Source organism: Myotis lucifugus, unplaced genomic scaffold, assembly GCF_000147115.1.
Source record: "Myotis lucifugus unplaced genomic scaffold, Myoluc2.0 scaffold_312, whole genome shotgun sequence".
Lineage (NCBI taxonomy): Eukaryota > Metazoa > Chordata > Mammalia > Chiroptera > Vespertilionidae > Myotis > Myotis lucifugus.
In genome coordinates, this window is record NW_005871360.1 from 1,028,744 (window position 1) to 1,051,130 (window position 22,387).

Below are 22,387 nucleotides of genomic sequence, written 5' to 3' on the forward strand. Positions count from 1 at the left end.
GTGGGGAGTGAGGGCAGAGGGTGGGGTGGGAACTGGGTGGAGGGGAGGTATGGTGGGAAAAAAGAGGAACCAATGTAATAATCTGAACAATAAAGATTTAATTAAAAAATATACTAAATAAGCAAAACAGAGAGCAGATCTCCATGTAAAATTACATACAGAATTAAAGAGAAAAATACAGTGTAAAAACAGTTTCACGACCAAACTAATGAGAAAAAGACTGCATTTTTTAGGAGTTTGAAAGATTGTCTATGTAGTTCTGACCATGGCAGTATGTTGTTATTTCTGTCACATGATTACCCGTTTTACTTATATAAATTATTTTTGTAGCCAATAAAAGTCACATTTTCTTATTTAAGGAGTTTGTACTTGGGTGAGAGACTGTCATTCCAAAGTGAACTATATGATTTAACCAACAGCCTGGCAACTTTTCTAAGAGTAGCTGGATTCCCACACCAAATAGCATTAGCAGGCATTTCAGCTAACCTTAAGACTGTCTTACCTCTTTTTTTTTACAGATGCCTGACTTCCCGCTCCATTGAGACACCCCAGTGGACACCGGGTTGTTGACATCCACAACACCACTGGTTCAAGGCTGGAGCGGGTAATCTGCCTATGAGGAAAAGGTAAGTTTGTTTTTATTCAATGTGGAGTAGATCTCTAAGGTTTTCTGATTTATAACCTTCTTCTTATTGCAGAAGATACAAAAATACAGTGTAACTTCAGTGATTTGAAATGTCTAGTTATAATTATGCTACTGATCTGTTCTTTTTTAAGTACATCACAAACATCTGTGTTTAGCTAAACTTTTGGAAACCTTGATGAAGAAAACCCCAAAGCTTTCTGACATCATTCATAGCATTCAAATAACTGAGGTTACACTGTATTGAAAACCTTAGAGAGTCACCAGTCGAAATGTTAGTCAAAATGCCTGCTAATGTGCATGTCACTGGGTATCCAGCAGCTCTGAGTAATGCTGAGAGGTATTGGTTAGATTAATTAGAGTACTATTCACCTTCAGTTCAACTCATGCTATAGTTACTATCCTACATTAGCCATGATGTAACTAACTGGGAAAAGACTAACTGATGGGGATATTTTAAAAAGACTAAGGGAAGGGCAGAGGAAAATTAAATCAGATTCACACTTGCAGGTAAAATCGAATCCCAAGAAAGATAGGACCCTTTCAAAGACATTTATCTTCATTAATTTAATCTTAATTATAGGAACAATCATTTAAAAATACTAAGTTCCATCTATATATCTATTATGTTGACAACATTCTATTTAAAACAGAAGAAAACCAACTTAATTCCAGCAAACAAAATGGCAGCTATAAGGGTATCCTATATAATAAAAGGCTAATATGCAAATTGTCCCCTGGAGAGTTCGACTGGGAGTTTGATCGCTCACTATGACATGCACTGACCACCAGGGGGCGGCATGGAACATGGTGGGCGACCAGTGGGAGCTGCGGCAGCAGGGTGCTGAGGGAGTGAGAGAAGGAGGAAGCAGGACCGCATGGTGGTGGCGCATGGGTGGTGAGGGATGGAGTAGGTGGGGAGGCAGGGAACCTGATTGGCCCTGATCACCGGTCAGGCCTAGGGACGCTACCCATGCACCGCACCTCTAGTAGGACATAAGTGAATTAAATATAACCATGCAAAACAAAAGGTTCATAGATCAGACCCTGAGAAGTCTAGCTTCAAGAAAGGCAGGAAAATAATGAACTTTGCATTATTTATGGCATCTGTAGTTGACTGCTGCTCAATACCACAGATTCATTGTTGTCACACACAAACTGATAATAGAAAATTCTATTCATGGGCAGATCACCACCAAAGTATAAATTTTAGCTAACTTCAATTAGTTGTTTTAGGATCAGCTTTACAAATAGGCAGAAGAGGTGTTTTGTAGATGTTATAGTTTTAGGTGCTTCTGCATTGGGCCTTTTGCTCCCAAATGCCAGCACTGAGGATCTATTTCACCAACAGTATACAGCTATCACTTTGTAAAGAAAATGGCTTTTCTTAACTCCTTAAAAATTTTCCTCAGGAAATTACATATAGCCCATAAGGTGGACACAACATTATTAACTAATGTACTGACTTTCTGGAGATCTATAGCAGAAAAGGAGCAAAACCAGAAGTGGAAAGGATGGCAAACTGACAGAAGATTAAAGGTGATAGTGTCCACATTTGCTTTCCCTCATCCCCCAATTTACCAGAGGTTGGACATAGCTATCTCAATTACATTAATTTAAAAATCCATAAGAGAAAGGTTATCAAACATCACTGATATTATGACCTCTGAGGGGTTTTTTGCTTTTGCTTTTTAAAACCAGTCCTCATTCATCCACCTCATTTCAGTTCAGACTGGTGCATTTCATTTTATTTTTGTATAGCAAAGGTGGAAATTTATTGAAGAACAAGCACAGACTCCCACGTGGGGAGGGGGAAAGAGTCCCACAGCACAGACTCCCATGTGGGGAGGGGGAAAGGGTCCCACAGCACAGACTCCCACGTGGGGAGGGGGAAAGGGTCCCACAGCACAGACTCCCACGTGGGGAGGGGGAAAGGGTCCCACAGCACAGACTCCCACGTGGGGAGGGGGAAAAAGTCCCACAGCACAGACTCCCACGTGGGGAGGGGGAAAGGGTCCCACAGCACAGACTCCCACATGGGGAGGGGGAAAGAGTCCCACAGCACAGACTCCCACGTGGGGAGGGGGAAAGAGTCCCACAGCACAGACTCCCACGTGGGGAGGGGGAAAGAGTCCCACAGCACAGACTCCCACGTGGGGAGGGGGAAAGAGTCCCACAGCACAGACTCCCACGTGGGGAGGGGGAAAGGGTCCCACAGCACAGACTCCCACGTGGGGAGGGGGAAAGGGTCCCCAGACTGGTGCATTTTAAAGCTAGTGATCTAAAAATATTTTCTGGTCCAATCCTGTAAGGTTATTATGGAGCTTAATTAAGTTGCTAAAACATATGGAAAACCTATGTAAAAGGTGCTGTAAAAAGAGAAAGTACCGTCACACATATAATGTGCACCAAAACTTAATACTTACATTCTTGTATTGCTAGTTTTGTTTACTATGACAGACTTCCCACTCTGATCAACATTGTGGTCTAACCCAAAGTAAGCAGCTACTCGGTGTAACAGCATCCTATGGTAAGATGTCATGGGGGGGAATTTCTTACGTGGAGACCTAGAAGTAGGAAAAAAGAAACACAAATTTAATAAATCAAGGACAAATGTGATGATAATTGCTTTTCTTGTTAAATGTCAGGACTTACTCATTATTACCAATGAAATCTAAAATTTCTTGTTCCAATTTCAACAGCATCATTCTGTCCCTGAAACAAAATATGAAGACTCATCTGTAAAATTTAACACTGAAATAATAAATGTTGAACTTATACTACTAAATATTTGTCTTAACAACTGTACATTGACTACTATCACAAGCTTGATGCTAAAATATTTACATGCTTTCTAAAAAAGTAATGTTTTTAAAAAATAAAAATGACTTATTTTGGTTTAAATTTTTATTATGGAAAATTTCATGCCTACACAAATGTAGAGGGAACAGTGCAATGAACTTTAATATAGCCATCACCCAACTTCAACAACTATCAACATGTTGCCATTCTTGCAATAGATTTTGACTCCACTATCACTATATTGGACTCTGTTCTGTAAATATATATGGATAACAAGAGCATATTAGTATTTATTTTCTTATTACTCAATAAAGCTGAGAGATGGTAGCAGGAAAATATACATCTTTAGACGCATGATTGTGTTATCATGCTGAACACCATAGAAACAATGCTCTAGAGAACATGAAATGCCAGTAACAACAGGAATACTCCTATGGGAATCCTAAGCTATATATAAATGGAGCTATAGCAGAGAAGTATGAACTACATAACCAACTTTAACTCCGAAGGAGAGGACTTTTCAAATCATTCTGTAAATTGCTATTATATATTTATAAGATTTCAGGAATTTTGCCCATAAAAATAAAAATGAGCCAAAAGCCTCCATTAGGTAAAATAAATAGACTCTAAGAAGTATCTGCATGTGCTCCTTTAGACCACTAGGGGCTTATTTAGTGCATTTAGGCTGTAGCAAATTAATGGCACCCCTCCCCAAAGGACCTCCTTGCTCACACACCAAGAACGTTGATCAAGGGAGTATTCCTGTGTTCAGTATAAGTTTCATGTGCAAGCGGAACAAAACAAAACAAAACAAAGCAAAACAAAGCAAAAGTACCTCAAAGAAACTTAAAGCTATAAGTAGCTTTACAGAACATTTGTGTTCCTCAAATTTTATAGATCAATAAAACTAGGCCAAGAGGTTATTGTTTTCCTCCCAAATAAACGTTACTTATTTACTGATTGATTTAAAAAATTTTTTTTTATTGATTTCAGATAGAGGAAGGGACAGTGAGGAAGCACAAAACACCCAACCAGAAGAGCAAGAAGAAAAAAGAATCCAAAAATATGAAGATAGTGTAAGGAGCCTCTGGGACAACTTCAAGCATACCAACATCTGAATTATAGGGGTGCCAGAAGAAGAGAGAGAGCAAGATATTGAAAACCTATTTGAAGATATAATGACAGAAAACTTCTCCTACCTGGTGAAAGAAATAGACTTAAAAGTCTAGGAAGCACAGAGAACCCCTAAACAAGAGGAACTCAAAGAGGACCACACCAAGACACATCATAATTAAAATGCCAGGGGCAGAAGACAAAGAGAGAATTTCAAAAGCAGCAAGAGAAAAGCAGTTAGTTACTTTCAAGGGTGTGTCCATATGACTGTCAGCGGATTTCTCAACAGAAACTATGCAGGCCATAAGGGAGTGGCAAGAAATACTGAAAGTGAAGAAAAGCAAGAACCTACAACCAAGATTACTCTACCCAGCAAAGCTATCATTTAGAATTGTAGGTCAGATAAAGAGCTTCACAGACAAGCAAAAGCTAAAGGAGTTCACCACCACCAAACCAGTATTATATGAAATGCTGAGGGGTATTCTTTAAGATGAGGGAGAAGAAAAAGGTAAAGATAAAAAAATATGAACAACAAAGTGGCAACCAATACATTATCTATCAACAATTGAATCTAAAAATCAAACGAATAAAAAATGTGATGAACAGAATAAACTGGTGAATTGAATAGAATCTGGGGCATGGAAATGGAACAGACTGACAATTCTCAGAGGGAAGGAGGTGTGTGGGTGTGTGGGAAGAGATTAGACAAAGATCTTATATGCATGTATGCATTACCTATGGACACAGACAATAAAGTGGCAAGGGCCTGGGGTGGGTTGGGAACTGGGTGGAAGGGAACTATTGGGGGGAAAAAAGAGGGATATCTGTAATAATCTCAACAATAAAGATTAAAAAGACAAAACAAAACAAAACAAAATACACGTGAATACATGTCATTGCCTTGATAAAATATTTACCACAGATTTCCACTGCTCTTAAAATCTGAAATGTGACTTATCAAGCAGGCATAGTCTGGTCTTTGCCTACTTCTTTAGCCTAATCTCCTGCCCTCCTCACAAAACCTATCATCTTGGCTCATCTCGGCACGTGCCAAACTCCTTCCTTTCTCAGCTTCCTTGAACATGCTGTTTCCTTTGCCTAAAACAACTTCGTATATATATTTTTTAGACTCTGTTTCTTTTTTTTAAAATATATTTTATTGATTTTTTACAGAGAGGAAGGGAGAGTGATAGAGAGTTAGAAACATCGATGAGAAAGAAACATCAATTGGCTGCCTCCTGCACACCCCCCACTGGGGATATGCCCGCAACCAAGGCACATGCCCTTGACCAGAATCGAACCTGGGATTGTTCAGTCCGCAGGCCGACGCTCTATCCACTGAGCCAAACCAGTTAGGGCTAGACTCTGTTTCTTTAATAGCATTTATCACAATGATCATTATATAGTTTTCTGAAGTACATATTTTATACACTAATTGTAGGGGGGGAAAAAAGGGATCCGAGGCAGGCAACTTATTCAGCATTCACAAAACAGTGCATTTAAATTGGTTTCCTGTGCCTGACCTAAACAGCAGGCATACATAGAAAGAATAAATTACTGATACATGTGACAACATGGATAAACCATAAAAATATGCTAAAGGAATGACACCAGTCACAGGAACACACACACACAAACACACACACGCTATTGACATGTGAAGTCAAAACCAGGGAAATCTGTACAAACAAGCTTGATTAGTACTCAAGGCATAGAGAGGTGATAGCAACAGGGTATGGGTTTCTTTTTTGGGTTATGAAAACTTTCTATAATTGACTGTAGTGATGGTTGTTGCACATATCTGAGTATATTAAAAGCCCATTAAATTTTATAATTTAAAAATTCATATGCAGATAACAAACCTTTGCATTTATATGTAGAGGAAAACAAACTGTATAATAGAAAAATATTTTGAAGTGTATAAAAATAGATTTCTAATCTTTGTCCTTATTGATGTCTCCTATAGGTTCAGCAGAAAGAAAATTTCTGTCTGTTTAGAATCCTATCTTGTTTTACTCAAACTACTTATGTATTCTACCTTCCCCCTTATTCCTCAAACCTCTGAGTTCTAGTTTCCACAATCTTACTTCATATGAAACAGCTTGTTAAAATAGCTAATAATTACTTCCTTACCATTTTCTAGAATGATTTGCCCATACCTCCCTGCTAGAGCCAGTGTGTACAATCTTGTCTTTCTTTGAGTATATCACTTCCCCTCACATACTGCTTTGCCTTGGCAATGCTCTTTATCTCTACCTGGAATGCCTTTCTCATGCTTCTCTGTATAGATAGTCCTATTTAAAGCACTCTGATTCCAAGACTCACCTCAGGCATTACTTTTCAGTGATGCCTTCCCATATTCTTTCAAACAAAGACTGGGGCCCCCCTTTCTCTTTTACAGCCCTTGAAAAGTTATTTTACATCTATTCTAACTAGTGTCCCGGTGCACGGATTCATGATCATTGAAAGGAAATTAATTAGAAGAAATATTTTAATATCGCTATTTGCCCTTTCTCTATAATAGAAGTGTCAACCAAATACATGACCGACAATGACAGATCGAAACACACGCGTGAGATTAGCGCCAGCGAGAGCTTTACATGATTCGCATGCGTGGGTCAACTTAGCCTTTTATCTCTATAGAATACACTTGCTTAATTAAACCTGCTTTCTGATGAAGCTAAACTTTTCGCAGCCCAGTGAAGCACCCCAACTTCTCTTTCAGGTAATTGTCAGCAACACAGCAGCCAAGTATCAACACAAAGCAGATTATTATTGTAGATCACACAGGGAGAACAAAGGGCAAAATATTTAACTGCAGCAGTGTTTGACTATATTCTGTGCAGTGAGAAAACCGGAAGTCATTTTCAAGGTCCACCATCTCTTACTTCTTTTCAGTCGGGTCAAGTTGCTAAACTTTCTAAATCTCCGTTTTCTGGCTAATGAAAACAGAATTCTACCGAGTCTCCTATCTACCTACTCCAGGACTTTTGTGAGGATCAAATGAGATGAGGCACGTAAAAATGCTTCACAAACATTTGGTTAAAGTGTGAAATGTTTGCAACTGGCTATGAAGCAAGTTGGGTTCCCGGGTTGAAGAAACTCCAAGGAGGTTAGTCACTAGAGAGAGGAAGCCAGGTGTTGCTACGAGAAGTCATTACCCGGTGCTCACAGTGACTGTTTCTGGGCTGGGCTGTGGGCCGCATTTTGCGCCATGGGGTCTTGGCAGCGTTGGGTGGGATTTGTGGGCTGTCATTCCGGGGTGGTGGTGGGACCTGTGTCCCACTTGGGGGAAGCTGAGTGCTGGTTTGTCGGCGCCAGGTCTGCGGTGCCGTTTATTTTTAAATGGTCAGTGTGTGTCATGGCAGCTCCTGCATTAAGCGTCTAACTCCTGGTGGTCAGTGCGCACCATAGCTATCAGTCGGATGGACACTTAGCCATATATATATATATATATATATATATATATATATATATATATATATAGACTAGAGGCCCAGCTCATGAAATTCGTGTGTGGGTATGGTCCCTAGGCCTCGCCTGCAATCAGGGCCATTTTCCCCGGCTGCTGGCAGCTGACCCCCCGGCCCCAACCTCGGTCAGGCGATTGGAGCCTCTTGGCCGGGGGGAGGGACTGAGAGGTTGGCCATTCCTGCCCACTTGCCAGCCCCGCCCCCACCGCAGATCACCCTCTGTGTGTGGGGCAATGGACAGGGCGGGAACCTTGGCCTGGAGTCGCCCACGTCCCCTACCACCCATCCCCGGTTCCCTGTTCACCATTAGGCGATGGGAGCCTGCTGGCGGGGGAAAGGAACTGAGAGGTGGTCAGTGTGCCTCATAGTGACTGGTCGAGCAGTTGTTCTGGTTGTTCCACCGTTAGAGTCAATTTGCATATTACCCTTTTATTACATAGGGTTATATATCAAGAGTTTATTCTAGCAGAGAGACAGTGGTTAATTTAGGGGCACAGATGATATCTTGCACATCTTTATATCTATAACTAGAGGCCTAGTGCATGAAAGCATGCACTGGGGGGGGGGGGGGGGCGGGGCGGTCCCTCAGCCCAGCCTTCACCCTCTCGCAGTCTGGGAGCCCTCGGGGGATGTCTGACTGACGCCTTAGGCAGTTGAACATCCTTAGTGCTGCTGCAGAGGCAGAAGAGGCTCCTGTTACCACCACTACGCTCGCCAGCCATGAGCCTAGCTTCTGGCTGAGCGGCGCTCGCCCTGTGGAGCATACTGACCACCAGGGGGCAGCTCCTTCATTGAGCAGCTGACCCCTGCTGGTCAATGTGCCATAGCAACTGGTCATTCTGCCATTCAGTCGATTTGCATATTAGCCTTTTATTATATAGAATGTTTAGCACAATACTTAGCACATGGCAGATGCTTAAGAAATACCTGTTCATTAGATTCCACATGAATGAAATCATATGGTACTTGTCTTTCTCTGATTGGCTTATTTCACTTAGCATAATGTTCTCCAGGTCCATCCATGCTGTTGTAAAGGGTAAAATTTTCTGGAATTTAATGAACAAACTGAACCACCAAGCAAAATAAGAGACAGATCCATAGATAGAGGGCAGGTAGACAGCTTTGGTGGGAAGTGGAGTTTTGGGGGATGAGTGGAGGTTGGAGCAAAAATGAAAATAGAGAGAAATCATGGACATGGACAATAGTGGTGACTGTTGGGGGTAGGGGGGAAAGTGGAAGAGGGCATAGAGGGGATAAATGGTGATGGAAAAAAAAGAAATGCCTGCCCAATGGACTAATGATTTCATCTTTATTTTGGGACTTAAAATAAAAAAGTCAGGCAAAGTTGACTATCTTCTTCCTCATGTCATACCTATACTCCTTCAATCCACATTACAACAAGCCCAGTTTTCATTTAGGCAGTTCTCCTTTGAAGGTTTATGTTAAGAGTAAACTAGAAAATCAAGATGGCACTGAATACAATAAACCCTGAATTAAAATAAAGGTTTATCTTGAGGTATAATATAAGTCTCAGGGAGACTAAAGAGAGCCAGCTGTTCATGATTTCTTCCACGTGCACATACCCAATGAAACTATTTTCTTTTTATTGCAATGTATGTAAAATAACTCCCACTCTGGGAAGTTAACACTTAGAGGATGGGTTCTTAACCTGGGAGTCTTCTACCTCATGAAAGCATTGGTGAAATATTTTGTGGATAAGCCTTTTTGTGGGAAATACCTTAAAAGGGTCAATGACCTGCCAAAAAATAAAAATATATTCATTACCCTGGTAAACAAAGGATTTCACAATTGGTTAGTGACTCAAATAAGCACTTTAAAAATCATAGTATTGAAGGTGTATAAACTAAGAAAAAGGGAATAACGTGACTTTAACTGTTTAAACACTCATAAATGAATACACTAAGTTCTTGTTCAGTTGGGTGCATTATCCTGAAAATATTTCTCTCTCTCTTTTTTTTCATGGTTAATGTTACCTCTGCATTTCAATTGAGTCAAAATTTCTTGGTAATTCTGTATTTCCCAAAATTCCTACATACAGCATAAATTATTTTTATATCATGCTGAAATACATATTGCAAAAAGATATTTATACATGTGCATCTAGACCACCAACATCATAACCCTAAGAATCTAAAATGTTTCTGGTGTACTTCAAATGCTGCAATCTTATTCTAATATTCTAACTCAGTAATGGAAACACACATAGCAAATTATGGTATTCTAAAAGCAATATAAACCTTATAAATTTAATTTTTACCTGGGATTGTTTTTTAATGTATTTACTAAAAATTCATGTAGATCTATGCCAGTTGAATCAGTGTATTCTTGACTGGAATCTAAAAAACAACAACACAAAAACACAGTATGAAGTTGTTTGAAAATAAATCCCATTTCCTTTTACACATGATACATATCTTAAATAAAATGAGGTGACCCACATTGAAAAAGATTAACAAAGTAGGAAAAAGAAATTTGTGAAATCAGATGAGAACAATTTTTCTATTCCCATATAATGAACAGACGTTGGTTTATATAAGTGCATGTACATGCACATTCTTAAAAAAAATTTATGTCTTGCCTGGTCAGAGTGGTTCAGTTGGTTCGGTGTCCCTCTGGGCATTGAAAGGTCACTGGTTTGATTCTGGGTCAGGGCACATGCCTAGGTTGCAAGTTTGATCTAGTTGGAAAGCCTTTGGAAGGGAACTCATCAATGTCCCTCTTTCTGTCTTTCTAGTTCTCCCTTTCCCCCTTACTTTCTCTAAGCATGTCCTTGGTGAGGATTTAAAAAAAAAAATCTCGCCCTAACCAGTCTGGCTCAGGGGATAGACCGTCGGCCTGCGGACTGAAGGGTCCCGGGTTTGATTCCGGCCAATGGCATGTACCTTGGTTGCGGGCACATCCCCGGTAGGAGGTGTGCAAGAGGCAGCTAATCGATGTTTCTCTGCCATCGATGTTTCTAACTCTCTATCCCTCTCTCATCCTCTCTGTAAAAAATCAATAAAATATATTAAAAAAAAAATCTCTCAAATGTGACAGTAATTTACTCTGAATCCTTTAAAGATCCTATTATATACTCACCACAATCCTCATTTTCTAAAATATCTCCTGAAGCAAAAAATTACAATGACTTATTCAATTAACTACATTGGTAGCAAATTAAGACAGCTTAGTTCAATTGTGAACATAGGTGGAGAAAATAATTTGGGGGTAGATAGGAATTTTAGTTCTGAAAGAACACTAATTTAATTAGATATGATTAGGCCTATCGCTAAAGGCTTGCTTCCAATATACTTTTTTAAAAAAATTATGTTTATTTCTCCCTTTATGCTGTTTATAATACTGATCAGCATAATCAAGTTTGTAAATTAAAAAAGAATTTTTATAGATGTGCAATAGATGACGGTGAAGTTCCTTAAAATTTATTATGAAAGATAAACATTCTGGTTTCCAAGAGGGTATGTTTTTATTGATTTTTTAGAGAGGAAGGGGGAGGGGTGGAGAGAGAGAGAGGGGGAGGGAGAGAGAGACCAATTGCCCCCCCCTTCCCAATACATGCCCTGACCAGAGACTGAACCCACAACCTAGGTATGTGCTCTGACCGGGAATTGAACCCACCATCTTTTGGTATATGGGATGACACTCCAATCAACTGAGTCACCTGGCCAGGGCATCAGCTCTTTGTATTATAAGAAAGAAATAATATTTTTAGTGAAATCAGTATTCAAATTATAGTAATTCTATTATTTCAATAGGAGATAGACCAGAAAGAGATAAAGACAGTTATCTTCCTCAGAGACTCTGGAATGTGTTGCAGTTTTTTAATTAATGTGTCTTACTGTGTTATTCCATTTTGCCCATTTTGCCCAGATGAGCAAATACTATATTATCCCTTCAATCTGTTCTGTATCATATATGTGTGTGTGTGTATATATATATGGTAAGGAATGGAATTACCAACAGCGACACTAAAATTTTGTTTAAAAATCCCCACAATAATAAATAGCAAACCTCTTGATAACATTTTTCTGGGTAACTTATCACTGGCTTTTTCTTTTTCTGCTTCATCTTTTGAGGGCTTCTCCTCTTTTTCAAATGATTGTGTTAACTGGATCTGAATTTTCTCCTGTTGGAAGGTAAAATCAGTTTAAATAAAAATATAGAGCAATTTAGTTAATACCACACACCTGTAGTAACACAAAAGTGTGTGGGGGGGGAAAAAAGAAACTATTATTTTATCCAATTAGATTCTTCAAAGTAGAATACAACTTAAAAATATTTTTACCATATTTATTGAAGTCTGGATAGCAAAATTTGAAATGTTGACTATAGCAACTGAAACATATCTTAGAAATTATTTTAGAGAAAAAAAATGTTTTTTTGTAACAGTTTAAATGTATCTACTTGCAAAGCTCCTGGAGAATCAGAACCAAGGTCTTTTTAACCTATTTTTGCAATGGAGATGCCAAGGAAAGATATAATTATCATCAATCATGACAACAGGAAGACATAAGTATCAAGTCAACACTTAGTAAAAAGTACTTTTTTTGAGGGGGCGGGGGAAAAGAGAGAAATAGGTAAAATCTCATATTCCTTCATTTTGACATATAAAAAAACTGTAAGTACAAAATATCCAAAACCAAATTTACATGACTTTCATTATTTGAGATTTACGTATCATTGTTCTTCCTCAATCACCTCAAAGTTTAGAAAGATTTCAAGCAAGATTGCTTTCCTTCCTGATACGTAGTAATTCACTGTAAAGTAACCATATTATATAAGACTGAAAAGGAGAACTAATTTTACATTTCATTTTTAAAACAATCTCATTACATGCAATTTCAAAAACCAAAGGAATTAGTGAAAATTAATTCATATAGCCTAAAATGGTAAATGTCACACAGCTCTGCTTATTCGGGGAAAGTTATCAAGAAAGGCAGAATAACATCCAGACCATTTCTACTAAAGATAATTGTAGACTAAATTATACTGTTGTCCATGGTGATGAAAAACATCTATCAGACAATTACTCTACTTCTCTTCTCTGGGAGACGGTCGTTGGTGGTAATACAGTAAGTCAATATCAAAGGGGATATAAATTTCAGGGTTCTTAAACTTTCAGCCATCAGGATCCCCCAGAAAACATTATTTTTTTTGAAATAGTAATTGGCAAAAAATTTCAGATCAAATATAGTATTTTTTCCTATAGGTTTGCTGACTGCTATTTTCATCTCTTCAATTCTGCTTCCCCTTCCATCTCAGTTCAAATTTATGTTCAGAATATAGTGTAAAAGCTATGTACTGGCAATTTTCACTAAAATTGCTGAACTTCATACATTCATCAACTGGTAATCATTTTTCTCATTATGACTAATTTTCCTTTTTATAAATTAAATTTATCAGGGTAACACTGGTTAATAACATTATATAAATTTCAGGTGTAAAAGTTTGTAATGTATCTGCATACTCTATTGTGTGCTCACCATCGGAAATCTAGCCAGTCTCCTCACCCGAGGATATTTTTCCATTGATTTTTAGAGAGTGGAAGGGAAGGGGGGCGGGAAGAGAGAGAGAGATGAGTATCAATGTGAGAGAGACACATCGATTGGTTGCCTTTGCATGTGACCCAAACAGGGCCAGGGATTGAGGCTGCAACTGAGGTATGTGCCTTTGACTGGAATCAAACCTGAGATGCTTCAGTTCAAAGGTCAATGCTCTATCCACTGAGCCAAACTGGCCAGAACTGTTTGTTGCTTTTTTTGTGAAATGATATGGTTCTTGTCCTTTTCCATTTGACTTATCTCATTTAGCATAATGTTCTCAAGATCTATCCATGTTGTCTTATGACTCATTTTCTAATCTACTTTCCTTATTTTTAAAATAATTGTAAGATAGATATTTTAAAATGAATCCCAGAAGTATGTTTTGGAAGTAGAATATTAGAAGTGTTACTGACTTACAGCTTCTATTCCTGTTACTCAAGGAGAATCCATGAAATCCAGGTTGGAAGAAAAGATTTCACATTTAGACCACCACAAAAGGCACTCCCAATGACTATCAGGTTTCATTTCTAAATTCTCCTACTAAAGTTGTACATTATAATTACAGATATTAAATTATTTTATCAAGATTAATTGTATTTAAAAATCTAGAGGCTTAATGTACTGAGGTCTGGATTCGGTTGATACTGAGACCTTGTTTTCATTAGCAAATAAACAAGGCATATTTTAAATGCTGAAATCCATACACAAACTTTTCTGACTATAAATAAGCAACATCTCCATAGGAAGTTGTAATTTCTTTACTCTTCTTCACTCAGCCATTGACATTTGTTACTGGTCACTTCCCTCACATAAGCTCTCAGTAGACATAAGTAACATCTCTTTTAATTGCCTCTCAACCTTTTGACTAATGTGCTTTACTCCAGATTAATTCCTCAAAAATCACATTCTGAAGCAAACATTATTAGTTGGAAAGTGTCTCTACCCATCAAGGATCAGATACTAGGACATTTCAGGAGAAATAATTTATTTTCCTATTCCCATTCAGGTGCAGTTTAGTTAACTCAAGACTTGGAAAAAGTTCAGTAAAAGTAGGCTATTATCTCAAAAGACAAAAATTACTGTATTCAAGAGAAATTAGGAACAAATGTATTAAGTGGAATAACAGCTCTTTGAACTATGAATGCAAAAATTATAATCTGAGATCAATAGTATATACATTAATTTATAATACACTCCTGATGTTATTTTTTCCCATATAAATTTTCACTAGATAAATTCACTATAAGAATTTTGCCCCAATATTTTTCCGATAGGTAAAATGTACTGAAAAAACAACAACAACAAAACAACAATCACATTACAGTTTTTCTCAAAAAGAATGCATTTTTCTGTATTAATAGTCTTATGAATGCCTGACCCTTCTCATTTTTTCAATCTCCTTGGACTAATTATAATTAGTCCATGAGGCTAGGATGGTATAACATTTTGAACAACAGAAAGAAGAAATACATTTTTAAAAAACACTATATTATTCCATCCTGGACAGGCAGTCTTTACTCTAATTTGTACAAAAGAACTTTTTAAAATTGCTATTTCAAAAACAATTTTATTAAATTTCTTTCAGAGCATATCATAACTCTTCAGCCTTATCAACAACCATGCCAAAGCCAAAGGCTAACATTTAAAAATGTTCTCAGGCAATAGTTCTTAGTAAAATATTTTGACTACATTTCTACTTTTTCTTAGAAAATTCTGTTAGTTTATTGTTAAAAATATTTACTTTATAGAATGAATGCATATAGCTTTCTTCTGTTTTTAAATTGTAAATAAATCACAAATAAACTCTGAACCACTTGAGCACAGTCCAAAAGAAACTGATTTTTTGGTATTTTTTACTGACAAGTAATTTTTTAAAAAATCTTCTCTTCCCATTTAAAAAAAATGTATTTTTATTGATTTCAGAGAGGAAGGGAGAGGGAGAGAGAGAGAGAGAGAGAGAAACATCAGAGAGAGAGAGAGAGAGAGAAACATCAATGATGAGAATCACTGAGGATTGAGCCCACAACCTAGGCATATGCTCTGACGAGGAAGCTAACTGTGACCTCCTAGTTCATAGTTTGATGCTCAACCACTGAGCAACACTGGCTGGGCCTCTTCTTACATTTTGGAAGCAAAGAAGTGTAGAGGGCATATTCTAAATATGTGACAACTATCTTCAGTATGTATAGCAGGCTTTTAAGAGTATCATCTTTTAAATCAAGGCAAAGCATAAGACTTCGCCTGAATCAACAAATGTACAATTGCTATTAAAAAAAAAAAGAAATACAACTTCTCATGGCCTTTTCCTTTCTTTCTTTTTTAGTATGCTTCTTAAAGAGCCAAAAAGTTGCCTCCGTTCTTTGGAAACTAATTGTTGGGATATAGGAGGATTTTACGTTGCTTAAACTCGTAAAAAGTAGAATAAGCCATTAACAGCCAAAGTTATCATCACAGACAAATATTGGTAAAGGGTCCAAACATATTTAATATATAATGCCCATATAAGAGAAGGCAAACATCAGTCTACAGCTGAGATTAACAGAAAAGTAGTCATAGCATTAAAAATACAAAAGGCAAACTAAACTGTCTGCTTAAATCTCAGTTCTATATTTTACAAGCATAGACAGAAAAGGAATTAGAAATTTCAAGACAACTATTAGAGCCAAGCTAATATAAGAATTGGCTTCACCATGCATTCAGTTTAAGTAAAATAATATATCAAGCATAAGTCTTGGGTAGTTTCCTTTCACACACAAGCAGTATTTGACAAACTTATAAAGGCCAAAATCAAAAGGGTAAATTCCACCGCAATTCCACTAAGTGAAGGTACTACTTTATTACTTTTCCAAAATAACTTATAACTCCCTTAGAGCCATATTCCCACTTAATTATATTATCCCTAAGTTTTCCCAGAGAGAAATCATTATACTAAATCTTAGTGACGTAACAAGGTTTTCCCACTTTTCATGTGTATCTTGTATCATGTATTATCAAATGAATTCTTAGTAAAAACACATATAACACACACACATGCACATACAACTTAAAAAAATTTGATTTCAGAGTGTATATACAACTTTTATTTAACCTTATGAAAAAATTTCTCCAGGAGGCAGGTTATTCCACCATGTCTGTAAATAATAATTTTTTTTTTTTTTACCTGGTTCTCCTGTGATACCTCTGCTGTAGGGGGTGGTGGAGATTCTTCACATACTGCAAGGCTCCGAACTAGCTTTAACTTTGAGCTTGACTAAAGAAAAGTATTTAAAATTAACACTACATTTCACAAATCTGGGGTGTATATCCAAAAGCCCCCTAGAGTTTCTTAAGTCTTTATAGTTTCTGCCACATGTAGGCATAGGTGAAATGTGCAAGTTATATATATCATTCATTACCTCTAAAATCCATTGTTAAGAGGGAAAACAAACAATTGCAGTTTTGAAAATTATAGCAATAGCAAGGATGGGAATAATTCCAATTTCAAAACCCAAAGAATGGTGAGAAAGCCATTTTCTCTATAAAAAAATCATTAAAGATACAAAAGCAATGCACAAAAGCAACTAGGCAAGACAAAACCCAAATAAAACAAAATAAGCTTTCTGCCCCAAACAAAATATGACAAAACTAAACTGATGCAGCGCTATATGAAAACAAGGATTCATCAAGCATGAAGGACGGCCCTTGGCATGCCAGCACAAAATATTTACTATACCTTAGACCTTTTTCCTGTCTGTCCAAAGGACTGCAATGGCCGCTGAATACACAAGAAAGATTTATATTACATTTCATGCTGAAACAGAAAGTTTTCTTCTCAATTCATAATCCTAAGCCACAGAGAAACTAACTGCACAAAGAATAGAAAATGAGGAAATCAAAGTTGGTTTTAAGTAAAAATGTACTGATTCCTCCCAAAAGCACACCTGTAAAAGATTCTCTTAAAATCCTTCTGTGAATTGGCATTTTCTGTAAGTAAGCAAATTACCACAATTTCTGTGTTAATTGAGCTAAATAAAATTACAAGGTAACTTCTAAGGTAGTAGAACAATAAAATATATTTCTTCAGTATTTTATAACATATTACAGTTTAGGCAAAGTTAGGAGGAAAAATCCCTACAAAAATCCTGAGGAATTTTAAGTATCTGTGCTCAACAAAGTTCCAAACATACTAAGGAGAATGTTGCACATGCACATTGAGTCAGAGTACAACGACCTATCTTCTGAGCATTTTCAGACCCATACGAAGTACATCACCAGTTTACTAGTCACAGAATCATGTTTGCCTAGTCCACGGTAAGGCAATGAAGCAGATATAAAGAAAAGAGATCAAAGTTCCAATATACACGTCCAACATGATTGCCAAATCACCAATCACATGATTGGGGAACCCAATGGAGCAAAAGTTCTAGTGTGTGATATCAGGCTTTGGTTTGGGAAAGCAGCTGAAGTGACTCTGAACCAGAGCCAGATGGTTTTTAAACATGCTTTCCTTCCTCCAACCTCCTTCTGACCTACCTCTCTAACTCTAATCCCAGGTACCTATCATTTATACTCATTAAAGCCAGGGACCAAACATAAAACAGATAAAAAGTCCTTAATATGTAGATTAGTATATTCACATATGAAAGAAGAGTCATCATGTCACTCTAACATCCAAAAGAGCCTTCCTTGCATAACCAACAGAAATGACAATCTGCAGTACCAGTGTGTCCTATCCCTCATGCTGAGCCCAAAGTTCTTGAGATAAGAGCATTGTATTTTTGGGATTCTGATCCTGGATTACCCACATTACATACAAATTAGTAGTAACAAACACAAAAGGAAAATACGAAAAATAAAGAAAAATGACTTTCGTTTCTTACAGAGAAGAAAATAGTTTGTATACACCACATATACACATGGCCATACTGCCTAAGAGCTTCTGCATGTTGGTATTGTCTTTTGTTTCGATTTACTCTATAATTTGTTCAAGAAAATTTCTAATTGTAACTCATATCCAAAAATAGAACTAAAAGAAATTATACTGCATAGAGAAAGGACTTGAAGAAAAGCTGGGAGAAAATCAATAGATGAATGCAAGCAAAAAGGCAGAAGGGAAAATAATGTGTGACTTACTCCTGTTCTCTGCTTTAATTCCTTACGATTCTAAGTATCCAGGGTACAAAACTTTCTGCTAAAAATTTTTAAAATAAAAGAGATGATTAACTGTCAAGTAAAAACTGTATTCATATGTAGAGTTGGATTTAAATTTCTGGCTTTGCTCATTAGTAGGTGACCCTGGTCAAGTTATTTCAGTTTACTTGTTTTTTTAAAATATTTTTATTGATTTCAGAGAAGAAGGGAGAGGGAGAGAGAGATAGAAATACCAATGATGAGAATCATTGATCAGCTGCCTCCTGCATACCCACCACTGAGTCTGCAATCTGGGAATCGAACCTTGACCTTCTGGTTCATAGGTCGATGTTCATCCACTGAGCTATGCTAGTTGGGCCGAATTTTTTGGTTGGGAGCAGAAAGGCAAATCTGATTCAAAGGGCAAGAAGGAACGGACACACCATTGCTTGCTTTGAAGATGGAGGGGCTCTGTGAGAAGGACTGCAGGCAGCCTCTAGGAGCACAGTGGCCCTTCGCCTACGGTCAGTCAGGAAATGTGGACCTCAGACCCACAACTGCAAGCAACTGAGTTCAGCCAATACCTGGAAGGAGCCCAGAAGCAAATTTCCCCCGTCTTCAGGTAAGGGCCCAATCCAGCCAACACTTTAGATTTCAGCTTTGTGAAATCCTAAACAGAGAAGTTACTTGAGCCCAAACTAATTTCTAATCTACAGATCTGATATCTACAACTGAGTTGATAATTGGGTATTGTGTTATGCTCTAAGTTTGTGGTAATATGCTCTGCAGCAATAGAAAACTAATACACTACTTCATAAGTAAAGCATTATTTAATAAAAGTCACTACTTCATTTCAAATAGCAAAGAACTGAAATTACATAATATATGCCAGAAAGCTTACTATACACACATGCACACATAACAAAGCAGAGAAAACAAGTTTGATTTATTAAAGAAAATAACCTTTGTTTTATATTTTTGGTGTCAATTTGATAGCTAGATTTGGCTTTAAATAAAAATAAATTATTTTAAAAAATTAAGTCTTTATTCCCCATTGACCCCTTCTAGACTGCCCCCATCCCTTGCCCCAAGCCTTCACCACCCTATTGTCTGTGTCCACGGGTTATATATGTATGTATAATGCATACAACTTCTTTGGTTGATCTCTTTCCGCCTACCCACCCATCTCAAATAGATTTTATTATTTAAACCACACCTTTCACCTTTCCCTCATTTTTTTTTTATTCTGGAAAATATACAAAACATGAAATTTAACATTTTAACCATTTTCAAGTGTATAGTTCAGTGGTATTGAATATAATCATAATGTTGTACAACCATCACCACAATCCATATCTATAATCCTTTTCATCTTATAAAACTTAAACTCTGAACTCATTAAACATAATTATCATTCTCCCCCGATCCCAACCCCTGGCAACCACTCTCTGTCTATGATTTTGACTACTCTAAGTACCTGATATAGGTCAAATTGTATGTCTTTTTGTAAATCTTAAATAGTTAAGATTTCTATAATTTTACATAGACAGACTTTTATTCAACCCTTTAAACAGACATTTATGACTGGCTTATTTAACTTAGCACAATGACCTCAAGGTTCATCTATGTTGTAGCATATTACTACAGAATTTCCTCCCTTTTTAAGGCTAAATAATATTGCATATTTGAGGGTGAGTATTATTTAATAATGTTCAATACAATGAAATATCCTTTCATTTGTTGATGGATGCATTTGGGTTGATTCCATGTTTTAGCGATTGTGAATAATGCTTCTACGAACATGGATGTGTAATTATCTCCTCCAGATTTCAGCATGTGTTTTAGCATCTACAAGACTCAGCAAAAAGAGCTTGAGTTTACTTAATATGCACTGAAACACAGATGATGCTTTTAGGGTAGTCAGGCCAAATAAGGTTGGGAATGGTCATGATTGAAGCAGCACAGTGCTCTGGAAAAAGCACATGGAGGTAGGCTAGGATTGAGTCCTGGCTGTGCCACTGGCTCTCTAGGTGCCATATAGTTGTGCTAATGTTAATAATAAAACAATTGGGATTATTATAATAGTAATAATCATTATTTGTTAATCCTCACCAAAGGATATGTTTTTATTAATTTTGGAGAAAGAGCAACATCAATGTGAGAGAGAAACATCCATCGGTTGCCTACCATACATGTCCTGACCGGAGATTGAACCTGCAACCTAGGTATGGCCCTGAACTGCATGTCCTGACCGGTAATCGAACTGCAACCTTTGGTGTATGAGACGATGCTCTAACCAACTGAGACACCTGGCCAGGGCAATAGTATATCATTAATAGTCTACCATTGCTAGGCTCTAACTATGTACCAGTTAAATTATATACATCATTTTTATGTTAGACAAATAGCAAAATAGTTTTCTATAATTTTACATAGACAGACTTATTCAACCCTTTAAACAGAAACTTCTTTGCATGTTTCATCCCATTTACCTCATTGTTGGAGAAGTGTGGTCTGTACCCTGAGTTTTTCTGATAATATTATTGGATTGGCATTGCTTTCTTATCCCTTACTTCCCCTTTTTAAATAAATGCAAAAGAACTTGATGTAAAGGCTCATCTTAATTATCAAAGGGCTTTTTACAGAAACTGAGAATATATTAAACACCTACTTCAACAGATTTCACACATATATGTGTGTGCGTATATATACATATCAGAAGCTGTTCATGCATACTGGCATATGAAGCCTAGTTAATAAAAATCAGTTCTCTTTTTTCCTCCCAACAAGGGTTACCAACACAATTTGAACTGGCCATCCTATTGTTCGCAAATAATTTATGGGGAGAGGAATTGTTTGAACTTTTCCAAAATATGCTTTGAATCATGTTTATATGCACATAGACAGATGAATACTCCCAGACAAAGCATTTGCCAAGTACAAAGATACAACTGTAAAAAAAAATGAGAAAGTTGAGTTTGAATCTTTAATAAGTAAGCAGAACACAAGGTTCCTAATTTTATGTTTAAAGTAAATGACAGTAAAAATCAACAAGTAATTTACCTAAATTTAATCTGAGAAATCTACTCCTGAGAAAAATCACACAATAGAGGCCATACAAATAAGTTATACAAAGGGAAACAAAGCAACTCCCACCCCATTTATCCTATATTAAAGATTAATAGTCTAACGTATTAAATTTTTTCTGGATTTAGAAGCCTGACACCTCACCAGTTCCAAATACCTAATGATCATAGAAAGTTTAACATATAACTTAAGGTTTGCAATAGAAATAGTGTATGGCAGTAGAAAAGTTACTAATCAAAAAATCTTTTCACAATTATTTGGGATCATCATTAACAGTTTAGAACAACTTCAGGCAATTATGTGGGAAAGTTACCTTCTTGACATTAACACACACTATTTGAATTAGCTCTAAAGTATTCTTAAGAAATTCTTAAGAAAGTAGTCCTAAAACTTATATAAAAGACAACTAACGTTTTTTAAAGGGTAAAGCATCACACGGTAGATTTATAAAAGAAAAGGCCAAGGAGCTCTGAGATCATCTCTAGTTGGAACCATCCCAGGTGAGGTCTAATGTTTGTTGGCCTCTCTCTAGTTTGAAGAAATTATTTTTTATGTAGAGGCCTGGTGCATGAATTTGTGCACCAGTGGGGGTCCCTCGG

The 22,387-nt window shown here is 37.0% G+C and overlaps 1 protein-coding gene across 10 annotated transcripts in view; it reads right to left on the bottom strand.

The window, feature by feature from the left end:
* R3HDM1 (R3H domain containing 1) overlaps positions 1–22,387 on the bottom strand; it is a 172,819-nt gene that overhangs the window by 86,809 nt on the left and 63,623 nt on the right. For 6 of the 10 annotated variants that reach the window (XM_014465869.2, XM_023764019.1, XM_014465872.2 and 3 more), the window contains exons 4-10: positions 17,305–17,346; positions 16,753–16,842; positions 12,061–12,175; positions 10,310–10,388; positions 3,299–3,358; positions 3,070–3,210; positions 503–613 (exon numbers count right to left, since the gene is read on the bottom strand). In XM_014465869.2, coding sequence (XP_014321355.1) covers positions 503–613; positions 3,070–3,210; positions 3,299–3,358; positions 10,310–10,388; positions 12,061–12,175; positions 16,753–16,842; positions 17,305–17,346 — 638 coding nt within the window. The remainder of the gene's footprint in view (positions 1–502; positions 614–3,069; positions 3,211–3,298; positions 3,359–10,309; positions 10,389–12,060; positions 12,176–16,752; positions 16,843–17,304; positions 17,347–22,387) is intronic. The other 4 variants (XM_006100437.3, XM_023764017.1, XM_023764018.1 and 1 more) reach the window with 4 other exon arrangements.